This window comes from Poecilia mexicana, unplaced genomic scaffold (assembly GCF_051168715.1).
Source record: "Poecilia mexicana isolate PSO_F unplaced genomic scaffold, ASM5116871v1 scaffold_17, whole genome shotgun sequence".
NCBI classification, from domain to species: domain Eukaryota; kingdom Metazoa; phylum Chordata; class Actinopteri; order Cyprinodontiformes; family Poeciliidae; genus Poecilia; species Poecilia mexicana.
In genome coordinates this window covers 4045287-4066378 of record NW_028263386.1, presented here as the reverse complement: position 1 = coordinate 4066378, position 21092 = coordinate 4045287, and the positions used below count along the sequence as shown (strand labels likewise).

General features: G+C 37.4%; 3 protein-coding genes across 5 annotated transcripts in view; 1 reads left to right on the top strand and 2 right to left on the bottom strand.

Moving 5' to 3' along the window:
- Nucleotides 1-10081, bottom strand: part of tesk2 (testis associated actin remodelling kinase 2) — a 38758-nt gene extending 28677 nt beyond the window's left edge. The window contains exons 1-3 of the mRNA XM_015009200.2: nucleotides 9628-10081; nucleotides 2523-2950; nucleotides 65-184 (exon numbers count right to left, since the gene is read on the bottom strand). Coding sequence (XP_014864686.2) covers nucleotides 65-184; nucleotides 2523-2639 — 237 coding nt within the window. The 5' untranslated portion in view covers nucleotides 2640-2950; nucleotides 9628-10081. The remainder of the gene's footprint in view (nucleotides 1-64; nucleotides 185-2522; nucleotides 2951-9627) is intronic.
- Nucleotides 10082-10912: 831 nt separating this feature from the next.
- On the top strand, nucleotides 10913-13205 carry LOC106931216 (uncharacterized). The gene is made up of 2 exons (XM_015009205.2): nucleotides 10913-11410; nucleotides 12083-13205. The coding sequence occupies exons 1-2, from the start codon at nucleotides 11116-11118 to the stop codon at nucleotides 12973-12975; spliced, it is 1188 nt and encodes a 395-aa protein (XP_014864691.2). The 5' UTR covers nucleotides 10913-11115; the 3' UTR covers nucleotides 12976-13205.
- A 2765-nt stretch (nucleotides 13206-15970) lies between these two features.
- Nucleotides 15971-21092, bottom strand: part of nectin4b (nectin cell adhesion molecule 4b) — a 28137-nt gene continuing 23015 nt past the window's right edge. For all 3 annotated transcript variants that reach the window (XM_088015083.1, XM_088015085.1, XM_088015084.1), the window contains exons 7-11: nucleotides 20411-20579; nucleotides 20149-20224; nucleotides 19851-19910; nucleotides 19121-19321; nucleotides 15971-18420 (exon numbers count right to left, since the gene is read on the bottom strand). In XM_088015083.1, the coding sequence (XP_087871209.1) occupies nucleotides 18142-18420; nucleotides 19121-19321; nucleotides 19851-19910; nucleotides 20149-20224; nucleotides 20411-20579 (785 nt within the window). In that variant the 3' untranslated portion in view covers nucleotides 15971-18141. The remainder of the gene's footprint in view (nucleotides 18421-19120; nucleotides 19322-19850; nucleotides 19911-20148; nucleotides 20225-20410; nucleotides 20580-21092) is intronic.

Below are 21092 nucleotides of genomic sequence, written 5' to 3'. Positions count from 1 at the left end.
AGGTTCAGCATAAAAAAAACTTCAGAGAGGATAAACAGGGAGGTAATTTCCGTTCTCCACCCACCTTGAAAACATCAGAGAAAAACCCAGAGCCAATCCACTCGCAGGTGAAGTCATCAAGGCGTGTCAGGCAGGAGAAGGCACTGATGAGGGCTCTGTAGGAGGACGGACACACCCTGCCCACCTGGACGAAACAAGAACAAACGGGTGAAAAAAGTGACATAATATTCATGTTCCAAATTCCAAACTTTCCTGGTTATTTACAGACTCTTACTTCATGATGAGCTCAAAAACTTGAAAATAAATGTCAAAAGATGGAGAAAGTTAGAAGGGCATTTTCAATATAACCGATACTGTACAGTCTCTTGTTATCATTTTCTTCATATTTTATCTTTAAATTTACTGCTGGTACACTTCAGTTCCCCCACTGAGGTGCAGTATTTATATTCTAAAGCACATTTTTGTGTTTTTGCAGATCAAAATCTGCAAAAATACATAAATAAATTGTTTAACCAATGGATTGGAATCACTAATTGTTCGTTTTGGATGTTCGCTGTCAAAAGCACAAATCACTAAGGGATCTTTTCATCAATAACAACCTTTACAATTCAAAGAGTCTCTTTTGACCTAGGTCCAATTAAATAAAGGAAAATCTTGAACCAAAAAACCTACTTGACTCTTTGATAAAATAAATACTCATAAATAGCAGGGTCAGTAATTACTTAATTGCATTCAATCCAAAAGGAAATATTGACAAAAGTCTGTGTGGGCCAACAAATGTCACTTTTAATGCATTTTTGTTTTTTTACAAGTTAGGATTGCAATGACAGCTGGACTGATTTCTTAAAGCGAATGTGTTCATGTATTTACCTCATCATATGCTCTGTTAGGCAGTGCATTTTTACACATATGCATGCATCCAATGTTTGAATCTACTTAATTCAATAAAAAATTATAACGTAATCTTGTAACCAACACATGTGCCTGCCCTTTCTAATATGTAAAATTCAATTGTTTGCCAACGCATGAAAATTGTTGTGGGTTTAAGAAATTCGGCCTGTTGAATGGAGACTTCCAGGAGAGGAGAAAGGACTGAACAAGAGGCTGAAGTTCAGAGTGCTGGAAGCACAGTTAAAAAAAAGATACATTTAAAAACGAGTCGTAAGAAAATGTGGATTTTATATCACTGCTGTAAATTTTACCAATAATATAGCCACTGAATGGCTTTCTAATACAGTACAGCCCTATTATTTGCTTTTATTACAAAATTAAAGAACCAATCTGGTTCCATTTTTAGGTTTTCATCCAACCTTTACAAGAAGAGCAATAAAACGCTCTCTCTTGAGTAAGATTATGCAAACTGAGTCCTTTCCATGGAGAAAAGCAGTCTGCCCACTTCAAAAATCTCATTAAAAGGACTAAACAAAAAAAATATACTTATATCTTGGCATCCATTTTGTGAAACTGTATGTTATTATCACATAAAACAGTAAGAGAGCTTGCTCCAAGTAATTAAGAGTCGTTGCATAGAGGGTAAAACGCCACATGAAGGCTCAGGGTTGGAACCTTTAATATTGAATATATTAAATATTGATCCAATTTCAGCCTCCGAAGTGCAGTTACACACAACCTCACAGAATTCATACACAATAATTGCATTTCTCTTTTTTTCTATTCAATATAGAGGGATTATCAATTGACGTCACACTGTGTCAGCACCCACTGTACCGTGCATGTCGCCTGTAATACTATTTTCAATTAGGCTAATAAAATTATTTACAACTCGGGGCCAGATCACCTCTCTTCGCCCGGCGCCGCTGTCAGAGGTTTAATTTTTAAAACCTCCCGTTCAGCCTCCTGAACTTTTGATTTCTGATGGCCGCAGCTACATGTTTATTTTCCATGCGTTTCCATGGTTTTCTCGTCATTTATTAACTCAACATGAAAAATGTTTGACTCATTAAGGCGTCTCCCATTCGCTAATGTCAACTTGGTAGCATAATTTGTTTTATCATGGTGTGGCAAATAGTTGTAGAACGCTGTCAACACGCTAGCTAATGTTAAAACAGCAAGACAATGGTGGGTAACCATGGAAACCGGTGGTAGTATTTCTACTCCACTGCTGCCTCAGCCTTACTGGATCTCAAGTTATAGTCCATGATCGACATGGCTAGTAAAGAAATGAATATTTATCGTCATACATAAGCTCAAATCCTGCAAAATTCCATGCAAATATTTTCTAATTTAGCAGAGAATGTGTGAAATAATCATCAATATGAAAATATGTTCAGTGTTATTTAATTTTAAGATATTATTATTTTAACAGCTTGTTAATGAGTTTTATCAACACAACCAGCACTTTGGGAACATTCATAATCTTTATATGACCCAAAATGAAAATGATTTTGACTCCCCTACTCTACAGATTTAACTTTTGTGAATGGGAACTGGCCTTTATATCACAAATCAGGCTCAACAGTGCCCACTACATTCATTAAGTACCAGAAGGTGTAAGAACTGACCTGTGAGGGCGGGCCCATCTCACAGTTTCCTACACCTCCGGTCCCATCCTTGTCCTCCTGGAGGCGTTCCGGCCATGTTGGGAACCCAGCAATAGAGTTGCGTTTGTTCCGGTCCATGGCGATGTAAAAGAAGCTGATACCAGTGAGGGTAATATGGGCCTGTTTCTGTAATGTACCCACATGACAAGAGGAATAGCGTGTCTTAACGGTGCCGAGGGTTTCACGGCAGCACGCTGTGTGTTCAGTTTGAGTTGTGGTAGGAGATATATCACGCACATAGAGTTCAGGTCTTTCTTTTTTTCTTATTTTACTTTGGATGTCCCTGTTTTCATGTCCTTCACGGTTACCAACCGGTCCAGTTCCTCACTGCTTGTGCATGGATTGTCCAGAACGAAAAGATCTTCACATGCTTGACAATCCTTGAAGAGCTGGGGGAAAAAAAGATGAATATGAAAGATTTAGTGACAATTATACTTCAATTACCAAAAAGGTCACTGCTTATAGGATCACATACATGCAAATAACGCTAAAATGAAGGTGATAGAAACAACTTCTGCAGACTGAGACGGATTAATAAAACAAATGTAGTGGTTGCAATAGGGGCCTATTGTTCAATTACGGGAGATAAGCTGGGGAATAGTTCAAGTTTCGAACTGTTCTGCCAGCCAAAACAAAGTCAGCAGGGTACAAAGAGGAGCAGGAAGGGCAGCCTGCGGCTACAGCACTTTTTTTATTCTCAGTGTAAACAATGAAGCTTTCATAATCTTAAAGAAACATAAGAAAGAAGATGATGTTCCCCAAATACCCTGACTGCTGTGAAATACATCAGTTTTACAGTAATGTAGAGCTAATATAAGATATACACTAACACAATATTATGTGACTAACAAACTGTTTAATGTTTAAACAGATGTTTAATATTAACTGTTTAATAAAATCAATGCTGTGACAACTGCTGTCTCTACCAAGTGACTTCCATCACTTTTATTTTTAACATTCTTTAGAAAAGCAAAACTGAAAAAATAAAACTAAATTGGTAAAAATTTCCATTTACTACATCAGAACTCAAAGGGAAGCGAAACAGAAAACCCAGGTGAGTCTCTAATCTATATTAATCTTTCCTTTAGACATGTTAAAACTGACCTGTGGTATAAAAAAAGTAAAATTGTATCATAACTTCCTACGTAAAAATGTAAATAGAGCATTTAGGTCAAAGATAATTTTTGAACACATTTTAATTAACAGTGCAACTTTGTCATCTTGTGTCACATAAAGTGCATTATGATATTTAAAACCTGAGGCACAGCTTTGAACCGTTCTGCCAGGAATGGCCTTCTACTTGGCCTGCCACTCAGTTGCTTATCTTCTTAATTTAGAAAAGGTAAACAATCATGTAAAGTTCAACTTTGCTGCAAAACAGTGTGTGAAGAAAAGAAAAGGAGGAAAATATAACAGATTCAGCTTAATGATATAAGAATGAATACATGTAGAAACCCAAGATTTTAAGTGAGTTTTATAAAGATTTGAACACATCAACAGAAACAGACAAACTAGGATTGTTGCTGCAGACCAGCTGGATGGCTTGAGAGACCCATTTCTGCCCCAGGCATGCCCTAAAAAGGATTTTCAACCTCCTCTGTCTTTTTTTAAAGTATTTATTTTATCAATGACACTTCATTCTATGCCCTGTTAATATGGCACAGCAGAAAAAACAACAGTTTTTGCCTGTGCCAAGACAAATGCAAGCCCAAAGTACCAGGCATGAACTTTCCTGCCTATTTTCCGAAAGGCTTCAATCCAGATGCAAAAGCAGAGACACTTTTAGTGAGGAAGTGAGCGAGTCGACGAGAATAGGTCAGCAAGTAGAACATTAGCTCAGTCGTTATTCATAACAGAGAGCAGCAGCCAGTAAGAGATTTTGTTTTCACACCCCCTCATCAAGTGCTCTACCCTTTTTTACCAAACATGAGCACAAGTTTGAATGTTGATTCCTGCAAATCCACCCATCACTGCTTATTAAACTGCAGCTTAGGTTTGGAAACACTATCTGCATCAAGTTATTCAAGTTTCTAAAACTTACAAACCAATAAAATTTACCATCATATTGTAGCTACAGTTTAAAATCATTATAATGAGATGGAATAAACAGAATTTTCCTCTTTTTGTTGCCCCCGTTTCTGTGGTGAGGGAGGGACACTGCACTTTTCCCTTGTTGACAGGAAAGAAAATGTCTGTAAATATCACTGATTGCAAAGAGAAGCAAGACAGTTATGGTGTAAAAAACAAAAGACAAAACATGGTGGTGACAGCATCATCCTGTGGGACACAACCTATCAATCTTTTAAAGTGTCACACTGTTTTAAAACTAGAGTGGGAAGCTATGCATGTTAAGCGATCATGGTTTTGTCTATATTTCTAATTATAAAAATCTAAACAACAATAAAAAAAACACATAAATATAAAAAAACATATTTGGTTGGTTTTCTGTTTCATAAAAAAGCAATTTATGAAACAAAAAGAAAAAAAATATATATTTAATATAGTGGCACTCCTAGAAAATGTTCAAAGGTATGGCCAACATTATTATTATTTATTTATTTATTGGGTTTTACATTTATGTCTTCATTGAAGATGATGAAGTTATATGCCTTTCTAAAATGAACATCATTTTCAGGGCAGCAAAGTAGGATGGTGAGCATTTTTCAAGAGGGAGCCATGCCCCTTCTGCCCCCCTCTTAGGGACACCACTGTTTAAATACCATAATACTGAGAAGCTGTGGTATTTCTACTACAAAAGTACAATTTGATAAGAATCTCATACCATCTCATACCTACTGTAGAAGGTAAAAAAATTTATCTTTAAATAAGGATTACTTCAGTTTTGAAGAAACTGCTTTTTAAAAGTAACCCCTTAATAAACACTTGAAATTCAAACTGCGTTTGTCTATACTAAGCTGAACTGAATCTGAAAATAATTTTGCAAAAGAAACTGACATGCAAGCAGCCCTTTTGTTACCATTATCAGGTTGTATATAAATAGAGCAACAATCCAATTAAGCTATGCAGAGAATGCTGGTGCTATTTAGACTTTCCATCATGCTGTTTTGCAGACCAGAGGTTTTTGCAGCATCTTACAAAACACTGACCTCAGCGTGCCGTCTTGGGCTCCAGCAGAATCACTGCAGAGCAGGGGCGGATGTGAGCAACAACAACACATTAAAGTAAAGCTCTGACTTCTGACAGATATATAAATGCAGAACGACAGTTTATGGGCCAAAAGAACCACTAATTGGATCATTCTGCAGTATGTTTTATGTACAGTGGCTTCATAGAAACTACAAACTTCGAAGTACTGCACTGGGATTTCATCTGTGAGACTAATAGAAAGAAACATATATGTGACAGCTGTCAGCACATGTAAAGTGATAAACTGAAACTTGCTTTAATTTTTGCAACTACAAATCTGAAAAGTGTGCATATGCGTTCAGCAACATTTACTCCAATACCCTTAAATAAGGACAAGATAATTATGCTGATTTTTGACCCGGGAAGACCCTTTCTGAAAGACGTTCTGGTAATTGTGATGGCTCTAAAGATAATTTCAGGAGATATTCGTGCCGTACATGGAGTGGTCAGAGTGGTCTGGTCCATTCGGACTGCTCAAACGACACACCAGAAAGTCCGGTAGACGTCAGAGTCGTCTGTTTGTCTTGTTTTTGTTCCATTTAAAATAGTCCCCAAACAATTACTGTTGCTTCTTCCTCGTCTGCCATGTTTACTTACTCTAATCTTTTGTTTGCGCTCAAGAGGTTTTGCAGGATTTTCCATATGAAATGGTAATTTTGGTGAGTGAAGTCTGTGTGTCATGTTTAGAAAATCAATTGACAATTTTTAAATCTTGCTATGTGAACCAGGCATGAGTAAGTAATAAGTTCAACCAAGCGTGTTGTTGTGCAGAAGCTAGAAAAGTTAGAATACATTTACATTTTTAAGACGCTGCAACTTTAGGTAAACATCTGATCATACGTTTTTATAAGGTCAAAGCTGCTTTGTTGATCTGAAAGTAAACAAACCCACTGAGAGACAGATAAGAGATAAGATGTTTTGTTTGTGACAACAGTCTAGGTTTGAAAGAAATTTGTACTTTTTTCCTCTTCAAGTTTAAATATCTCTTTTTAAAAGATTTTCATATTGGCACCAATAATCACCATCAATACTTTTATCTCACTATAGTTTTATAGTGTTAGATGTGATGTTTTACACAAGTAGCAGAGAAAAATGAATGGCTATATGTGGATAAATAACTGTTTAGATGAGGAGTCAGCAACTTTTTACAATCCAGAGTCATTTAGCTTCCCTCCTACAAAAACCACATTTTTCTAGACCTATAATGTAAGTGCAATAAATAAGTACTCTATAAAGTTGATTATCTCACTATTGACATTGAAGAAACAAACTTTTTATTTTTAAAACCAAGAATAACATCAAACTTTTACAAGAAGAGAACGGATGGATTTCTTGAATAAATGCTCCATATTGATCCAAAAATTGAAAAACAAGCCCAATAACAAAAACACTAATTTACTAAAAGTATTCCTTGAACTTTTGCTGCCATTCTGTTGTGCAAATTCTATCCAAATATTTCCTTAAGAGCTATTAAGTGTAGCCTTTTTTTAGCTTTATGTACACAAACTCTGCTCAGTTCTATGATATTTTCCACCAAGTTATTAAAAGCTACCAAATGAGGTCCGAAGAGCCGCATGCAGCTCTACAGACCCCTGCAATACAGAGTCACAAGAATCACAGGGAAAGTTTTTGCATTTTCCTTACTGGCAAAGATCCAGTGATGAGGAATTCATATCATGAAATAAACAAGCAAAATAAGCTCGAATATCTCATATGTGTATTTTTTTACATCTATAGTAACCCTCAATGACGTTTCAAGTGCTAAAATACACATATAGGCAAAAACCACCCATGTTGATTACTATATTTGTTTCCAAACTATACCCTGCTGGTTTCGTATTCCAATGGTATGCATTTAGAATACCACACTAAAGGGACACTGGGTGGAAATTTAAAAGTCTGGCTTTTTTTCCTGTGTAAAATGTGGCCTGTTGCTACTTCAAAACAGATGGGGCATAACACCAAAGCAGCCTCAGGCTGAATACTGTAGGAGCGGTTGGAGAAGGGCGCTGAACAGCTATCCAGTTATCCAGCTGTGTCCTAGTGGATTACAGGCTAATGGGACATGTCATCAATAAATCAAAAGATAAGTGATGTTATGATGTGAAGGTTGCAGCAAATAGTTTAATGTCACTGCAAAGATTTAAATAACTACAGGCCAATCTCCCAGCTGCCATTTCTTCTGAAATTTCTGGATGTATAAACTTAACTAGTTTAATTCTAAATTACCAAACATTTCCAGTAAGGTTTCAGGAAATAGCTGTTAATTCTGGTGTTCCTCAAGAACCCCTCTTGGGACCAGTTTGATTCACGCTATGGCACTGCGATGTCATCTGATTTTTGTTTTTCTGTCCAACCTGAATGTATCAAATCATCAAGCAACTTGTAGTAACAAGCAAAGGTAATGAGCAGTGTAAATACAGAACAGAGTTTAAAATTATTTTATTCATTAAGAGTGTAAATAAAATAGATGCCCCCCTTCACAGTTACATTTTCTGACACACAATCAGGTTTTATTACTGCCAGACCTGGACAATAAAGAAGTGACAAAACCATTTCTATGGCTTTGGGAATCCAGTGAAGTCCAGCGAGAGCCATTATCCGCAAATGGAAAACACATGGAACAGTATTGAACCACCCCATAAGTGGCCTGGCCGCCCAAACAAAATTACTCCAACACTAACTTATGTAAAGAACTGCATGCCTCACCAAGTTCTATCAAGGTCAGTCTTCGTGGTTTAACTAGCAGACTGATTGGTATTCATCTAAAAGTTAAAACTTACACAAGGACATTTCTCACTTTTACCAAAACCTTCTTAATCACCTCCAAGACCTTTCAAAAAACTGTTTTGTAGACCAATGAGTCAGAAGTGTGTCTTTTTATGAAGGTGTGTTTCCTGATGAATGTGACATAAAACCAATATAGCATTTCAGAAAACGGTCATATTGACCTATGAAACACAGTGGTGGTGGTGTGATGGTCTGGGGCTGCTCTGCACTTTGGTTGAGCAGCAGGAAACAGCACACAAGCAAGTCCACCTCAGAAATACAATGTTTTAGAGTGTCCTAGTCAAAGTCTGTACTTAAATCTGATTGAGAAGATGTGGCATGACCTTAAACAAGCATTAATGCTTAAAAACCCTTCAATGTAGCCAAATCAAAACAATTCTGCAACTAAGAGTGGGGCAGAACTCCTCCACAGTGATGCTACAAAGGGATGCCAAACACTTTGAGGATTAGTCAGTAGCAGTGCAAACTTTGAAAACAAACTGCTTAAAATACATTAATTCCCACTAGGCTTCCTTGTAATTATTAGTGTCTCAGCCTTTTTTGCAATAAGTAAATTTTTTTCTATTACTGAACAATACTGTAATCAAATTTCTTGTTTTAAATGTGCTTTATAAATCAAGTGAATTTGGTTTAAAAAGACCAAATTCACTTGGTCTTTTCAAGTGACCAAGTGAATTTGATCACTTGGCGTTTTTGCCTCTCCTCACACAATGTCTGCAAAACACTTTAAACATTTAAGTGATCTTTTAGATGTTACTTCTGTACACATAAATCAACAATAGCAAAACATTTTAGCGAGGTCACACAAAACGAAAAAGCAAAGCAGTCTGATATCTGACCGCAATCAACTGTGGTAAACATCCATTATGTGTAAGTGTGTGCATGCCAGTCAATCTTCAATGGCTTACAAGTAATGAACAAACTAACGGGGCGTGTAGTAAAAACCTGTCACTACCTGGATGTAAATGACAGCAATTATACAAGTGGGTAAAATACATACATCTCTAGATTGACTTCTGTTAATTTGCTAAACGTATAATACAAACTTCGGAGGGAAAATGTAAACAAATACCAGAGGCAGTGGCCATTATTAAGGTTTGCCCCTGTTAGTGTTCAAAGTTTTACTCACCTAGTCTTATTTCACGGAGGAGTTTCCAGGAACAGTCCGGGCTGGGCTCCATGCCTGTACCCGGATACATTTCTGAGAAAATGACGAGCTAACTCCGAAACACGGCAGCTAGCTCAACGATAGCGAATGGGCTAGTTTTGTCAACAAAACTGAAGCGGAGCGAAGAGCTAACACACATTAGCCTGAGAGGGAGAGCCTGCAAAACACGCACTTAACAACAAGTTGCTCCCAACAACGGCTTAGAAGTCCTTTTATCCAGCGGTTGAACACCAAAATCTAACACTTTGCTCCTGTCGTTAATTAGTCTACACATTGGTAAAGTGTTGCGGTTTTGTTATCCGCTCCTCTGATAATATTTCAAACGACTGTCGGTGTTTGACAGCTCCGTCGTCTCCCTGCTCTGACTCCGCCCACTTTGGAAGGGCACGTCTGTCAGCCAATCAGCGTGCGAGCTGCTTTGTCGCGCTAGAAGTTGGAAATGTGCTAATTAAGGTTTAAATAGCGGGAGTTAATTTGGTTAAAAGATTAGGGAGACACTGTTAGTTGAATATTTTCCAACTTTCCGTCCATCTATATATTTATACCTGCGTTGTACAATGCAGAATAACGTTTCTAGTTAGTTAGTTTTAGTTATTTGTGAGGGACAGTTGTAACTCTAATCTTAATATTAGAATCTATACTTAGATGTGTTACGTCTGCTTCTTCTGGCTCATTACTATTAAAACAGTCTGTAGCTATAATTTTTTTTTCAGAGTTTGCTTTTTCATGTTTTGTCGTGTTAAACTCATTGTTTTTATTATTATCATGCTCGTTGTTGTTACTTACATTGTACATATTAAAGGTGCTCTATAAATAAAGACTGATTGACGAACAGTTCTTTTTAGAGCCAATAGTTGACGTCTTCACTAAAGTAGAGAGAAGTGAACTTTGGTAAATGGCAGTAAAACATTACGTGACCTTCCAGACTAGTAATTAGGTTGCAAGTAAACTGCATGCATTACATGTCAACACCATCTACAATAACTCTTTGAGGAATTTGAATTAATATGAGTTAAAACAACAGTTAATTTTGCTTTGGAGTTGACAAAGTATTTTGGATTTGGAATTTGAATAAGATTTGTCATTGTTTGTGTGTTTAAAACACTTAGGTACATATGATATACCTGAAAATTATTTTTCTTTGTAAAACATTCTTTTCAATAAGATGGAAATGCAGCCCCACCTAGTGGACAGACATGGGAAGCACTATTGGCTTTCATAATGTTTTCCTGGTCAGAAAATTGTAGCCAATCAAGAGCGCCGAATATCCTTATCACGTGATTAATGACCGTTTCCTGTTTCTATTGTATTACACATCCATGGTTTGGCCTCAAATCAGTAAATGTGAACTTTTAAGGTGAGAACTTCTGCTGCTGTTGGATTTGTTGTCGCATATAAAAGTCCTGTAAAACCCCACTGGCGTTGCTTTAGCCAGCGAACCGAAGCAACATGGCTAACAGCAGCAGCAGCAGCAACAACAACTGTGTGGCTTTCCAGAGCAAGCTAACCTCCATAATGGAGATGCTGGCTAAAGCGGCTGTTATGGAAATCAGCAAGCTGTGGGAGGAGGGTTTCGCTGTGGTTCAAGTGGAGCTTCTTCGGAGAGAGAGCGAAATCAAAGCCCTGAACAGAAAGTTGATATCAATGGAAAACGAGCGTTTAACGGCTCTTTCTCAAGCAGCAAAGTCCTCATCTTTACCAAGGAGAGAGCAGCAAAATAATCTGCCGCCACCTGCCGGCGAAGGTAGGAACAGCAGCTAAAACACTGGATGGGCCATTGGAAAAATCCAAGTATTCTGCCTCTAAATGCTTAGATTAAAGTCAGAAATCTTTTTATAATGGCCCCAAAATATTTCTGCAATTGCAGCTATATGCATGACATAGAATTTTATGTACTCACTTTTTAATTACAGAATATTGTTGCTACCACGGTAAGAGCAGTTGTAGCTCAATGAATTAAAACAATCTTAATTTATTTTAGTAGTCATGTAACTTGTATTAACCTACTTCAGTAATTCCATTCACTGAGATTTCTGTATTACAAATTCGTACTTTGTTGCAATTATGTAATATTCAAATTTTGAGTTTTTATTAGTTGTAAGCCATTCAGTTTAACATACATAAATGCTTGAAATATATCACTCTTTTGTAATGAAATAAACTTCAGTTTTGATTTGGAATACTGAAATTAAACTTGCAGTGAATTTATTTAGATGCATCTGGATTTTCCATGTGAGAAACAGTTTAACACATACTCTATACATGATAAATAATGAATTTTCTTGTAATATACAGGTTGCTGGTGCAACTGATTTAATTTGTTGATTATTCATTTTGTTGCTTAAACTTAATAAGATGACTCCCTTTTACATTTCATTCTCATTAAGATGACTTTTTTCTTTTTTTTTTATTTCAGGGCTTTCAGTAGAATCAGTGCAGACACTGCCTTCAGATCAGAGCGTTCGGGATAAAGCAGACTCTTCAGGGAATAATGAAGCTCTGCTACCTGTTCTGATGGAAGAAAAGGAAAATGCTGCAAAGCAACGCAAGTCAGATCTCTGTGAATCTGAAGATAGAGATGATGAGGAATTTGTAGTGAAGCTGGAAGAGGATGATGACGTTGAGATTGTGGAGCAGGAAGTGGATTTGAATCCCAGAAGCAGCACAGTGGGTCACCATGATCGGCTCCAACGATGTGCTGAAGCAGCACCAGAACAAGAGACCCAGCACTGGGTGTCTGTTTCAGTGGGAGACAGCGACACGGAGGATGATTCTGACTGCTTCTTCGAACCAAACCATCTTTCACACAATCTGGACTCAGAAATCTTACTTATTCAAAACTCTCTGGACATCTTCGATAACTCGGCGGAGGCTGCTCATTCTGATCGGCTCGCGAGGGACAGCAGGACGCTTCAAGTTGCTTCAAGTAAATCCAGCGCTCCCCTGACTTTCAGCCAATCACAGCCAAGTCAGCAAACATCACACCATGCAGAAAGAGAAACAGCTGTTGGGTTCTTTTTAGAAAAACAATGGCGAACTAAAAACACTTCAGCTTTCAACCCCGACAGGAGTCTGTTTGCTTTAAATGAGCCGGAGTTGCACAAAACTGCAGCGAGTCGACGCATCAAGGAGAAATGGTACATCTGCCCGTTCTGCGGTAAAAGCTTCGACCGCGTCAGCCACCTGCAGATCCACCAGCGAATTCACACCGGGGAGAAACCGTACACGTGTGAAATGTGTGGCAAGAGTTTTTCCCAGAGGAGTAACCTGCGCACTCATCAACGAACTCACAAGGAGGCTCTTTCTTAAAACGTTTTAATTCAAATACAGAGAAGACGATGAAAGCTAGAATTTACTGTGTTTTCATATTACTGGAATATTGTTGCTAATTTTTACTGTGGAGCAGTTTTACAAAAACTAATTATTTTATTGTGATTGAATATCCATCCGTTTTATTCATTAAGAAAAACATTTTGGGGTTAAAACTAATTATTTTTGTAATTTATTTAGACTATTAATCAAATAAAAAAATGGTCTAACTTTGGAGAATTTTCATTTAACCAGTAAAGTGAATATGGAGACACACATAAGCACACACACACACACACACACACACACACTCTTAAGGCCAGTTTAGGGAAGCCAAATAACCTAGCATTTTTTTGGACTGTGAGAGTATCCAGACAAAACCCACAAATGCACAGGGAGAACATGCAGAAAGCTCTAGATCATTCTTGGTGAAAACTGCACAACTTTAGCTGAAATAGTTTTACAGTTTATTTTAGATTTTTTCAAAAATTATCATAGTTTCTTAACCCAAAGACAGATTTGTGTTGTTCTACAAAAGTTAGCTAGAAGTAAATTTCTAGTCGCACAAAGAAAAAACAGTTTAGCAGTTTAAGAATGAGTGTTTGTAAAGGTATTTCTTATATTAATCAGTAAATGTATTGGAAATCATCAGTGCTGCACTTATCAATTCACTGATCAGTCAGGTTTGAGGGATTCCTGAAATGTCCTGAATTAGAGCAGAACTTCGCCATAAAACGAAAAATGTATGTGGGTAAATTGAGGCCATAAAGTTTGTTTAAATGAAGAAAAAAATACACTGAAAAAAATTGAAACAAACATTAAATATACAAGATTTAAAACTGAAAAAAAGATTTGAAATTGAAAATAAAAATTTGAAACTGAAAAAAGGATATGAAGCTGAAAACAATGTTTAAAATTGCTTTTTGTGTTCCAGGGGTATTTTCAGTTTCAGATTTTGTCAGTTTCAATCTTTTTTTCAATTTCAAAATAATTTTTCAGTTTCAAGTTTTTTTTTCCAATGTCAATTTTTCTTTCTTTTTTAACAAACTTTATTTTACAACAAACTTTTCAGCTTTGTGTCAAATTAAGCCAAGCCCATTACCTTTACGGTAATGAGCTTCTTGGAAGTTTGAAACTCATCTACAGGTGCTGGTCATAAAATTAGAATATTGTGATAAAGTTCATTATTTTCCATAATGTCATGATAAAAATTAAATTGTCATATATTTTAGATTCATTGCACACCAACTGAAATATTTCAGGTCTTTTATTGTTTTAATTTTGATGATTTTGGCAAACAGCTCATGAAAACCCAAAATCCCTGTCTCAAAAAATTAGAATATTATGAAAAGGTTCTCTGAACGAGCAATAAAAATAATCATCTGAATCAACAAAGTAACTCTAAACACCTGAAAAAGATTCCTGAGACCTTTAAAAACTCCCAGCCTGGTTCGTTACTCAAAACCGCAATCATGGGTCAGACTGCTGACCTGACTGCTGTCCAGAAGGCCATCACTGACATCCTCAAGCAAGAGGGTGAGAAACGGAAAGAAATTTCTGAACGAATCGGCTGTTTGCAGAGTGTTATATCAAGGCACCTCAGTGGGAAGTCAGTAGGAAGGAAAAAGTGTGGCAGAAAACGCAACACAACGAGAAGAGGTGACCGGACCCTGAGGAAGATTGTGGAGAAGGGCCGATTCCAGACCAAATTAAATTTTCATCTCCATAAAACTTTTCAGCAGATGGAAGCATGAAGTGCTCCAAAATCTTCTGATAGCTGCTGCATTGATCCTGCCCTTGATAAAACCCAGTGGACCAACACCAGCAGCTGACATGGCCCCCAGACCATCACTGACTGTGGGTACTTGACACTGGACTTCTGGCATTTTGGCATTTCCTTCTCCCCAGTCTTCCTCCAGAGTCTGGCACTTTGATTTCCGAATGACATGCAAAGTTTGCTTTCATCTGAAAAAAGTACTTTGGACCACTGAACAACAGTGGTCCAAAGTGCTGCTTCTCTGTAGCCCAGGTCAGGCGCTTCTGCCGCTGTTTCTGGTTCAAAAGTGGCTTGACCTTTGACCTGGGGAATGCGGCACCTGTAGCCCATTTCCTGCACACGCCTGTGCACAGTGGCTCTGGATGTTTCTACTCCAGACTCAGTCCACTGCTTCCCCCAAGGTCTGGAATCGGCCCTTCTCCACAATCTTCCTCAGGGTCCGGTCACCTCTTCTCGTTGTGTAGCGTTTTCTGCCACACTTTTTCCTTCCTACTGACTTCCCACTGAGGTGCCTTGATATAACACTCTGCAAACAGCCGATTTGTTCAGAAATTTCTTTCTGTTTCTCACCCTCTTGCTTGAGGATGTCAGTGATGGCCTTCTGGACAGCAGTCAGGTCAGCAATCTGACCCATGACTGCGGTTTTGAGTAATGAACCAGGCTGGGAGTTTTTAAAGGCCTCAGGAATCTTTTTCAGGTGTTTAGAGTTACTTTGTTGATTCAGATGATTATTTTTATTGCTCGTTCAGAGAACCTTTTCATAATATTCTAATTTTTTGAGACAGGGATTTTGGGTTTTCATGAGCTGTTTGCCAAAATCATCAAAATTAAAACAATAAAAGACCTGAAATATTTCAGTTGGTGTGCAATGAATCTAAAATATATGACAATTTAATTTTTATCATGACATTATGGAAAATAATGAACTTTATCACAATATTCTAATTTTATGACCAGCACCTGTATTTATATTTTTACACCCAGCTAAGCAGCTGTTCTGGTTCATCTTCTCTGCTTTATTCCTGCTTTATTCCCAGCCCAACCTGCAGCCAAGCATATAATCTCCTGGGCGAAACAATAACTTTTGCCTCCTGGGTGTACCTTCACGTTTCTCATCGTCCCTTTATAACCACAGCTTAATTTTCCCATCACTGGAAAAAGAAAACATTAATACATGAAAGTCAGAACCATAATAAACCTCAACAGCCTCTCAATGACTGCTTTTAAAATCCCATACGCTGTAATTTTAATAATAAAATCTTAGTTATTTACATTTGACTTCCTTACAATAAAACACATATACAAACAATATTCAATATGTTCAACAGTTTCTTCATACAAAATAAAATGTCCAGTTCATCCAGCTGCTCATCATTTACAGTCCAGTTTTGTCCAATAAAATCCACATTTTAGCCATTTTTCTTCAAATGTGTTCATTTTTATCACAGTTCCTCCCTTTACGCTTTAGTTCCTGCAGGTAGCTGTTGATGTTTCACATGTAGCCACACCTGTGAGCCATAACAATATGGCCACAGATAGTAACGTGAGTAACACTGCTTTTGTTCTGCAGGGGAAAATGCATCCTGTACATAAATCAAGAGAGACTTTTTAATGAGTAAAATTTGTCGAGCTGCAAAACCTGTTTGACCCGTAGAAAAACAATAAAGATCATATAAATCTAGCAAAATATATACATTGAAAAATGTAGTTTATGTAAGACTAAGTATAGTAAACTCTATAGGCTTGGGCCAGCATGAGATTATCATATCTGAGTATTTACACAAAAAAGTAAAACATTGTATCTGTTTTAGTTTAAAACAGAAAACCAATAATTACTCCAACTTCTGCTAAAATTACTCTATTGCTTTATATTTTTACATAAATCCCACCTATTTTTAATATTATTTGATTTTGATGCAAAGACATAAGTGAAAATAGATTTAACTCTAGGTAAATGTAATAGTTTTTAAGTGCTTATTGATTTTCAGCTAGATCTGGTCGGAAACATTGAACCAGTCAATGAGCGGGGCAAAAAATCAACCTACTTATAGAAAGTATAAGAAATCCCAAATTTTGGAATAGAGGAACAGAATAATAAACCTAAAATTATGTTTTAGCAAATCTTTAATCTGCGTAGAACAATCCAGCTCAAGTTTGGCCACTAACAGTTCAGATTCTAGATCAGAGCAAATTAAATATTCCAGCTTCCTTGATAAATAATTTAATAAACCTTTTAACTTTTAGCCATTTAATCATTCACTTCTTGTGCTTGGCCATTTTGACTGCAGTGCCTTCATTGTGTAAAACATAAGAAAGAGCCCAATTCCCATTTACTAAACATGAAAATAACCAATAGAAAACTTGTTGGAGGTAAAACTGACATAACTGTTTCTTTTCTCTCTCTGGAGTGTCGGTGCTGCCCGATGGTGCTATGACGCCCTGGACAAAGAGCCATTTTGCTCACATAAACTACCACTGATGTCAAGGTTAGCTCTTATTAGAAATACACACTAATATTGCATTTCAGGCACTAAGGCACTGCAAGGTTTCCCCTGGTGTATTTATTATAAGCCTGGCAGGCCACCAGGCTTAACTTGCTCCCACCAGGCTAAACGTGGTTTTTTTATTTTAAATACGGTTTTTATGTACAAGTAAAATTGACAGTACAGACAAATGAAGCTAGGTTTATAGCTGGCACATTGAACTGGACACCAGAGGGTGCGCACCAAGGTTCCCACACCTACTGGTTGGCCTCATGCTATTATTTCCAAATTATGATGCCCATTCATGGACCTCCAAATTTTTGTAATTAAACATTTTTTTAACACAAAAACACGTTTGTTGATGGACTGCTCTAGTGCCCCTACCACCGGGATTAGCAGGTTTTCTAGGGGAAACCAGGTACTGTCACATGTTCATTGATGCAGGATGTACAGTACAGTGAGTCAGTAAACATATAATAAATCTGTTTTAATAATCTTTTATCTCTGTAGAATAATCAAGTTCAAGTTTGTAATGTAAAGTCAGAGAAACTAAAGTTTGTAAGATTTCTTGATGACAGTGAGAGTTCTCATTCAGATGACCTGATGTTTAATTAGAGGAAACGTCTCCAGTCTCTGTAGATCTTCGAAGATTCAATGATTCCAGAGTCGAGGAAGCTCTCTTCTTTTAGTAAATGGCACAAAAATATCCCCAAAATATTTTAAAATGTTCTTGTTATTGCAAAGTAAGAATAGAAGTTTAGGAGGTCAAAAAACAAATAAAATAGTCTTTGTTGGCATTCTGTCCATAGTAGTTAAATACGTTGCTTTTTCAAAATAAAAGTCTCTGTCAGAGCAGAAATGCTGACAGGCTTTTCTCATTTCCAGTTAAGGAAGAAAGTCAGAGGTTTAGATAAGTTGTGGTTTGTAATAATTTTGGCTGGGCAGGAGAATGGCGTTGGGATTCTCTCTGGGCCTGAGGACCCCATTGCTTTCATAAAACATTTTACTGAGAGTTCCCTCAAGATGATGCCGACTTCTCCCTTCGTCATCCTCGTGTTCCTCTGTTGTGGAGGATTCAACGACCGAGTCGTCTTCCTGTAAGTGACCCAGGTCCGACTCTTTATGACCGTTACCATCGTCCTGCTGGACCTTCAGGGGAACCAGTGATGAAGGAAGGCCTGAATCCTGAAGGAAAAAGCAAAACAAGTTACATTTGTTCCATTGGTTCTATTATTTCTTCTGCTTAAAAGAAGTGATGAAAAGACACAGCTTAGCTTGACTGTGAAAATCACAGTTCATCAGGTGAGGAACCCTTTATAACTGCTTGCATTTCTAGTTTCTTGTGCTTTTAGTTGTTCTTATTGCTAATGAATTAACTGTGATTCACCACATTTTCTGATTCAGTTCCACTAGTCACACACCAGGCCTGACTACTGTAATTAAACTTTAATAGATGCTGTTGGGCAACATGAAAAAGACTAAAGATCTCAAAAGCAACACCATCATGCCCAGATATAAAGAAATGTAAAAACAGATGAGAAGCAAAGTCAACAGCTGTTTCCATTGAATTGCCACTCAAGTAGTGAGCAAGCTTTTAAAATGTTGCAAAAAATAAAAAATCAAAAGCACATTAGCAAGCAATGTCACTTACATAGTGAAAGTTTGACCTAAAGAGACTTGAAAACCATGCTGTAGCTCAATTTAATTTCTCCTAAAAAGAAAAGTGGACTCAGTTTCCTCCACAGAAAAAAAAAAATCTGACTACCAGTTTTTGTTTGTTTCTGTTTTTCCTCCATCTCTATGAAACCACATTGAAAACATAAACAAACCATCACATTGCAAACAAAGCTACATCACGCCTAGCCACTCAGGCGCTGACGCATACCAGCGACATGTTGCTGTTCTTCACAAACGACTCCACCCGTTTCCTGCGCTCCTCCTTCTCCCTGTTCATCTCTACGGCTCTCAGGCACTCTCTGTCTTCGGTCCAGACGACGGGACGCCCGTATTCGTCCCGTGGCACTTCTACTGTGGGTCCCCACCTCCCACCCAGAGTGGACTGGCTGCCCTGATAGTTGGGGGGCTCCTGCAAAACAGGGAGGTGGAAGTTTTTTAGTAAACGTCCAGCAACCTGGAGAAGTATTCATTTGTCTTAAGCTTGACATTTTGTCATGTTAAAGCCACAAAGTTTAATGTATTTTATTAAAATTTAGTAAATTAGACCAACACAAATATAGTGTATATTTACAAATGGTTAAAACCTGCTTTAAATATTCACACCATTGTGTTTCAGGCTGATTTACTGTATTCATGATGCTGTTTGCACTACAAAAACAGAATCTTACCAAGTATTTTTGGTCTACAAATATCTTTCTACACTTAATTTCATGATTTTCTCTCCATCTTAAAGAGATTTTTAGATTCTTTTCTGCTCCTTCCTCATGTGTGCTTGTCTTTGCATTTTCTGTGAAGTGTAATTATTAAGTGATTTACAAACCATTTCATTCTCTTATACGTAACTAATCCATTGGAAACTAATATACAACATCGTTTTTGAGTCCTGCTAATCCAGGATTTAATTCCTTCTCATCCAATCAAGATTTTTTCAAACTCACCAGAGACATTTGGCTGTATTTAGTGCGGCTGTCTACTCTGAGTAAGGCATAATCTTCAGGCTGCAAAATATAGAGAAAATATTTAGTATATATAAAAATTAGTGAACATAAGTGCAGAAAATTAAAGCAATTCACTCTGAGTTTCATGTACAGAAGAACTCCATCATGGTTTAGTCTGATTTGTTTGAAGCTGCAGCAAACTGTAATTGCAGACTTAAACAGCTCCACCCAAACTGGACCCGAGTGCCAACCTGAGGTTCGTCTCTGATCTCTGAGGTACCAGGTGGTTTTTTGATACCTGAATTCGTGAAACTGAGCCGGTTGAGTTCAGTCTCCTGAAGGAGGCTTGTCTTGAGAGAGTGCTAATTTCGTCCCTAGAAAAGAAAACAAACAAAACGAGCCTATTTAGAGGATTTATGGAATAAAACGTGTCTGAGAATGTGACAAGTTAAGCACTCGAAACCAAACGTTTAACAGCCAATCTGTCATCACCGCTTGAGCTTCGAGTGAAAGCCTAATTTAGTTTCTCACTCCACTAAAGAAAACCTGGCACAGCTCACTTTGTTTCCTGGAGCTCCATCTTCAGCTTTTTGGTTTTTCTCAGATGGCGGCGTTTGACGACCAGAATCACGACGAGCAGCACCAGAAACAAAGCGCCGGCCGCGGCGCAAACAATAATCAGCACCAGGCTTTGCTGCGGCAGATTCTGCAGCAGCAGGTTCCGCGGCTCTGTCAGGAGAAAGTCAAAGCGGTTAACAATGCTCACCTGCACCAGTTTTATCAGTGTGTGTCTATATACATTTAAATGATTTAATATTGTACATGTGTACAGTGACAAAACAATAAATTCAAATTCAAAACAGGCTTCGGATTAATGTTTCTCTGAAAAACTGTACATATTAAAGACAAATCAGTGTCATATTTTTAACTAAAATTATTTTGTACCAATAGATATTAGTCTCAATCTGTTAAATAACTATTGCCCCATTTCTAAACTCTACATCCAACCTGAAATGCTTGAGTAGTTTATAAATAATCAACTTAAATAATATTTTTTACTGGAATAACATTCTGTCTCCTCATTCATTTGGTTTCAGGGCGTTACATATCATTACTGCTTTCACTGCAGCTTTTTAAATGGTTTTGTTGGTCTTGAATGACATGGATTAACATGCTTCACTTCTTATAAGTTTGTCAAAAGCCTTTAACCCTCTAGCTCATGACAAGTTTTGCCTTCGTTTC

Coding starts and splice junctions, on each gene's coding strand:
- LOC106931216 (XM_015009205.2), top strand. CDS start 11,116: ATGGCTAACAGCAGCAGCAGCAGCAACAACAACTGTGTGGCTTTCCAG. Junction 11,411..12,082: donor GCCGCCACCTGCCGGCGAAG/GTAGGAACAGCA, acceptor TTTTTATTTCAG/GGCTTTCAGTAGAATCAGTG.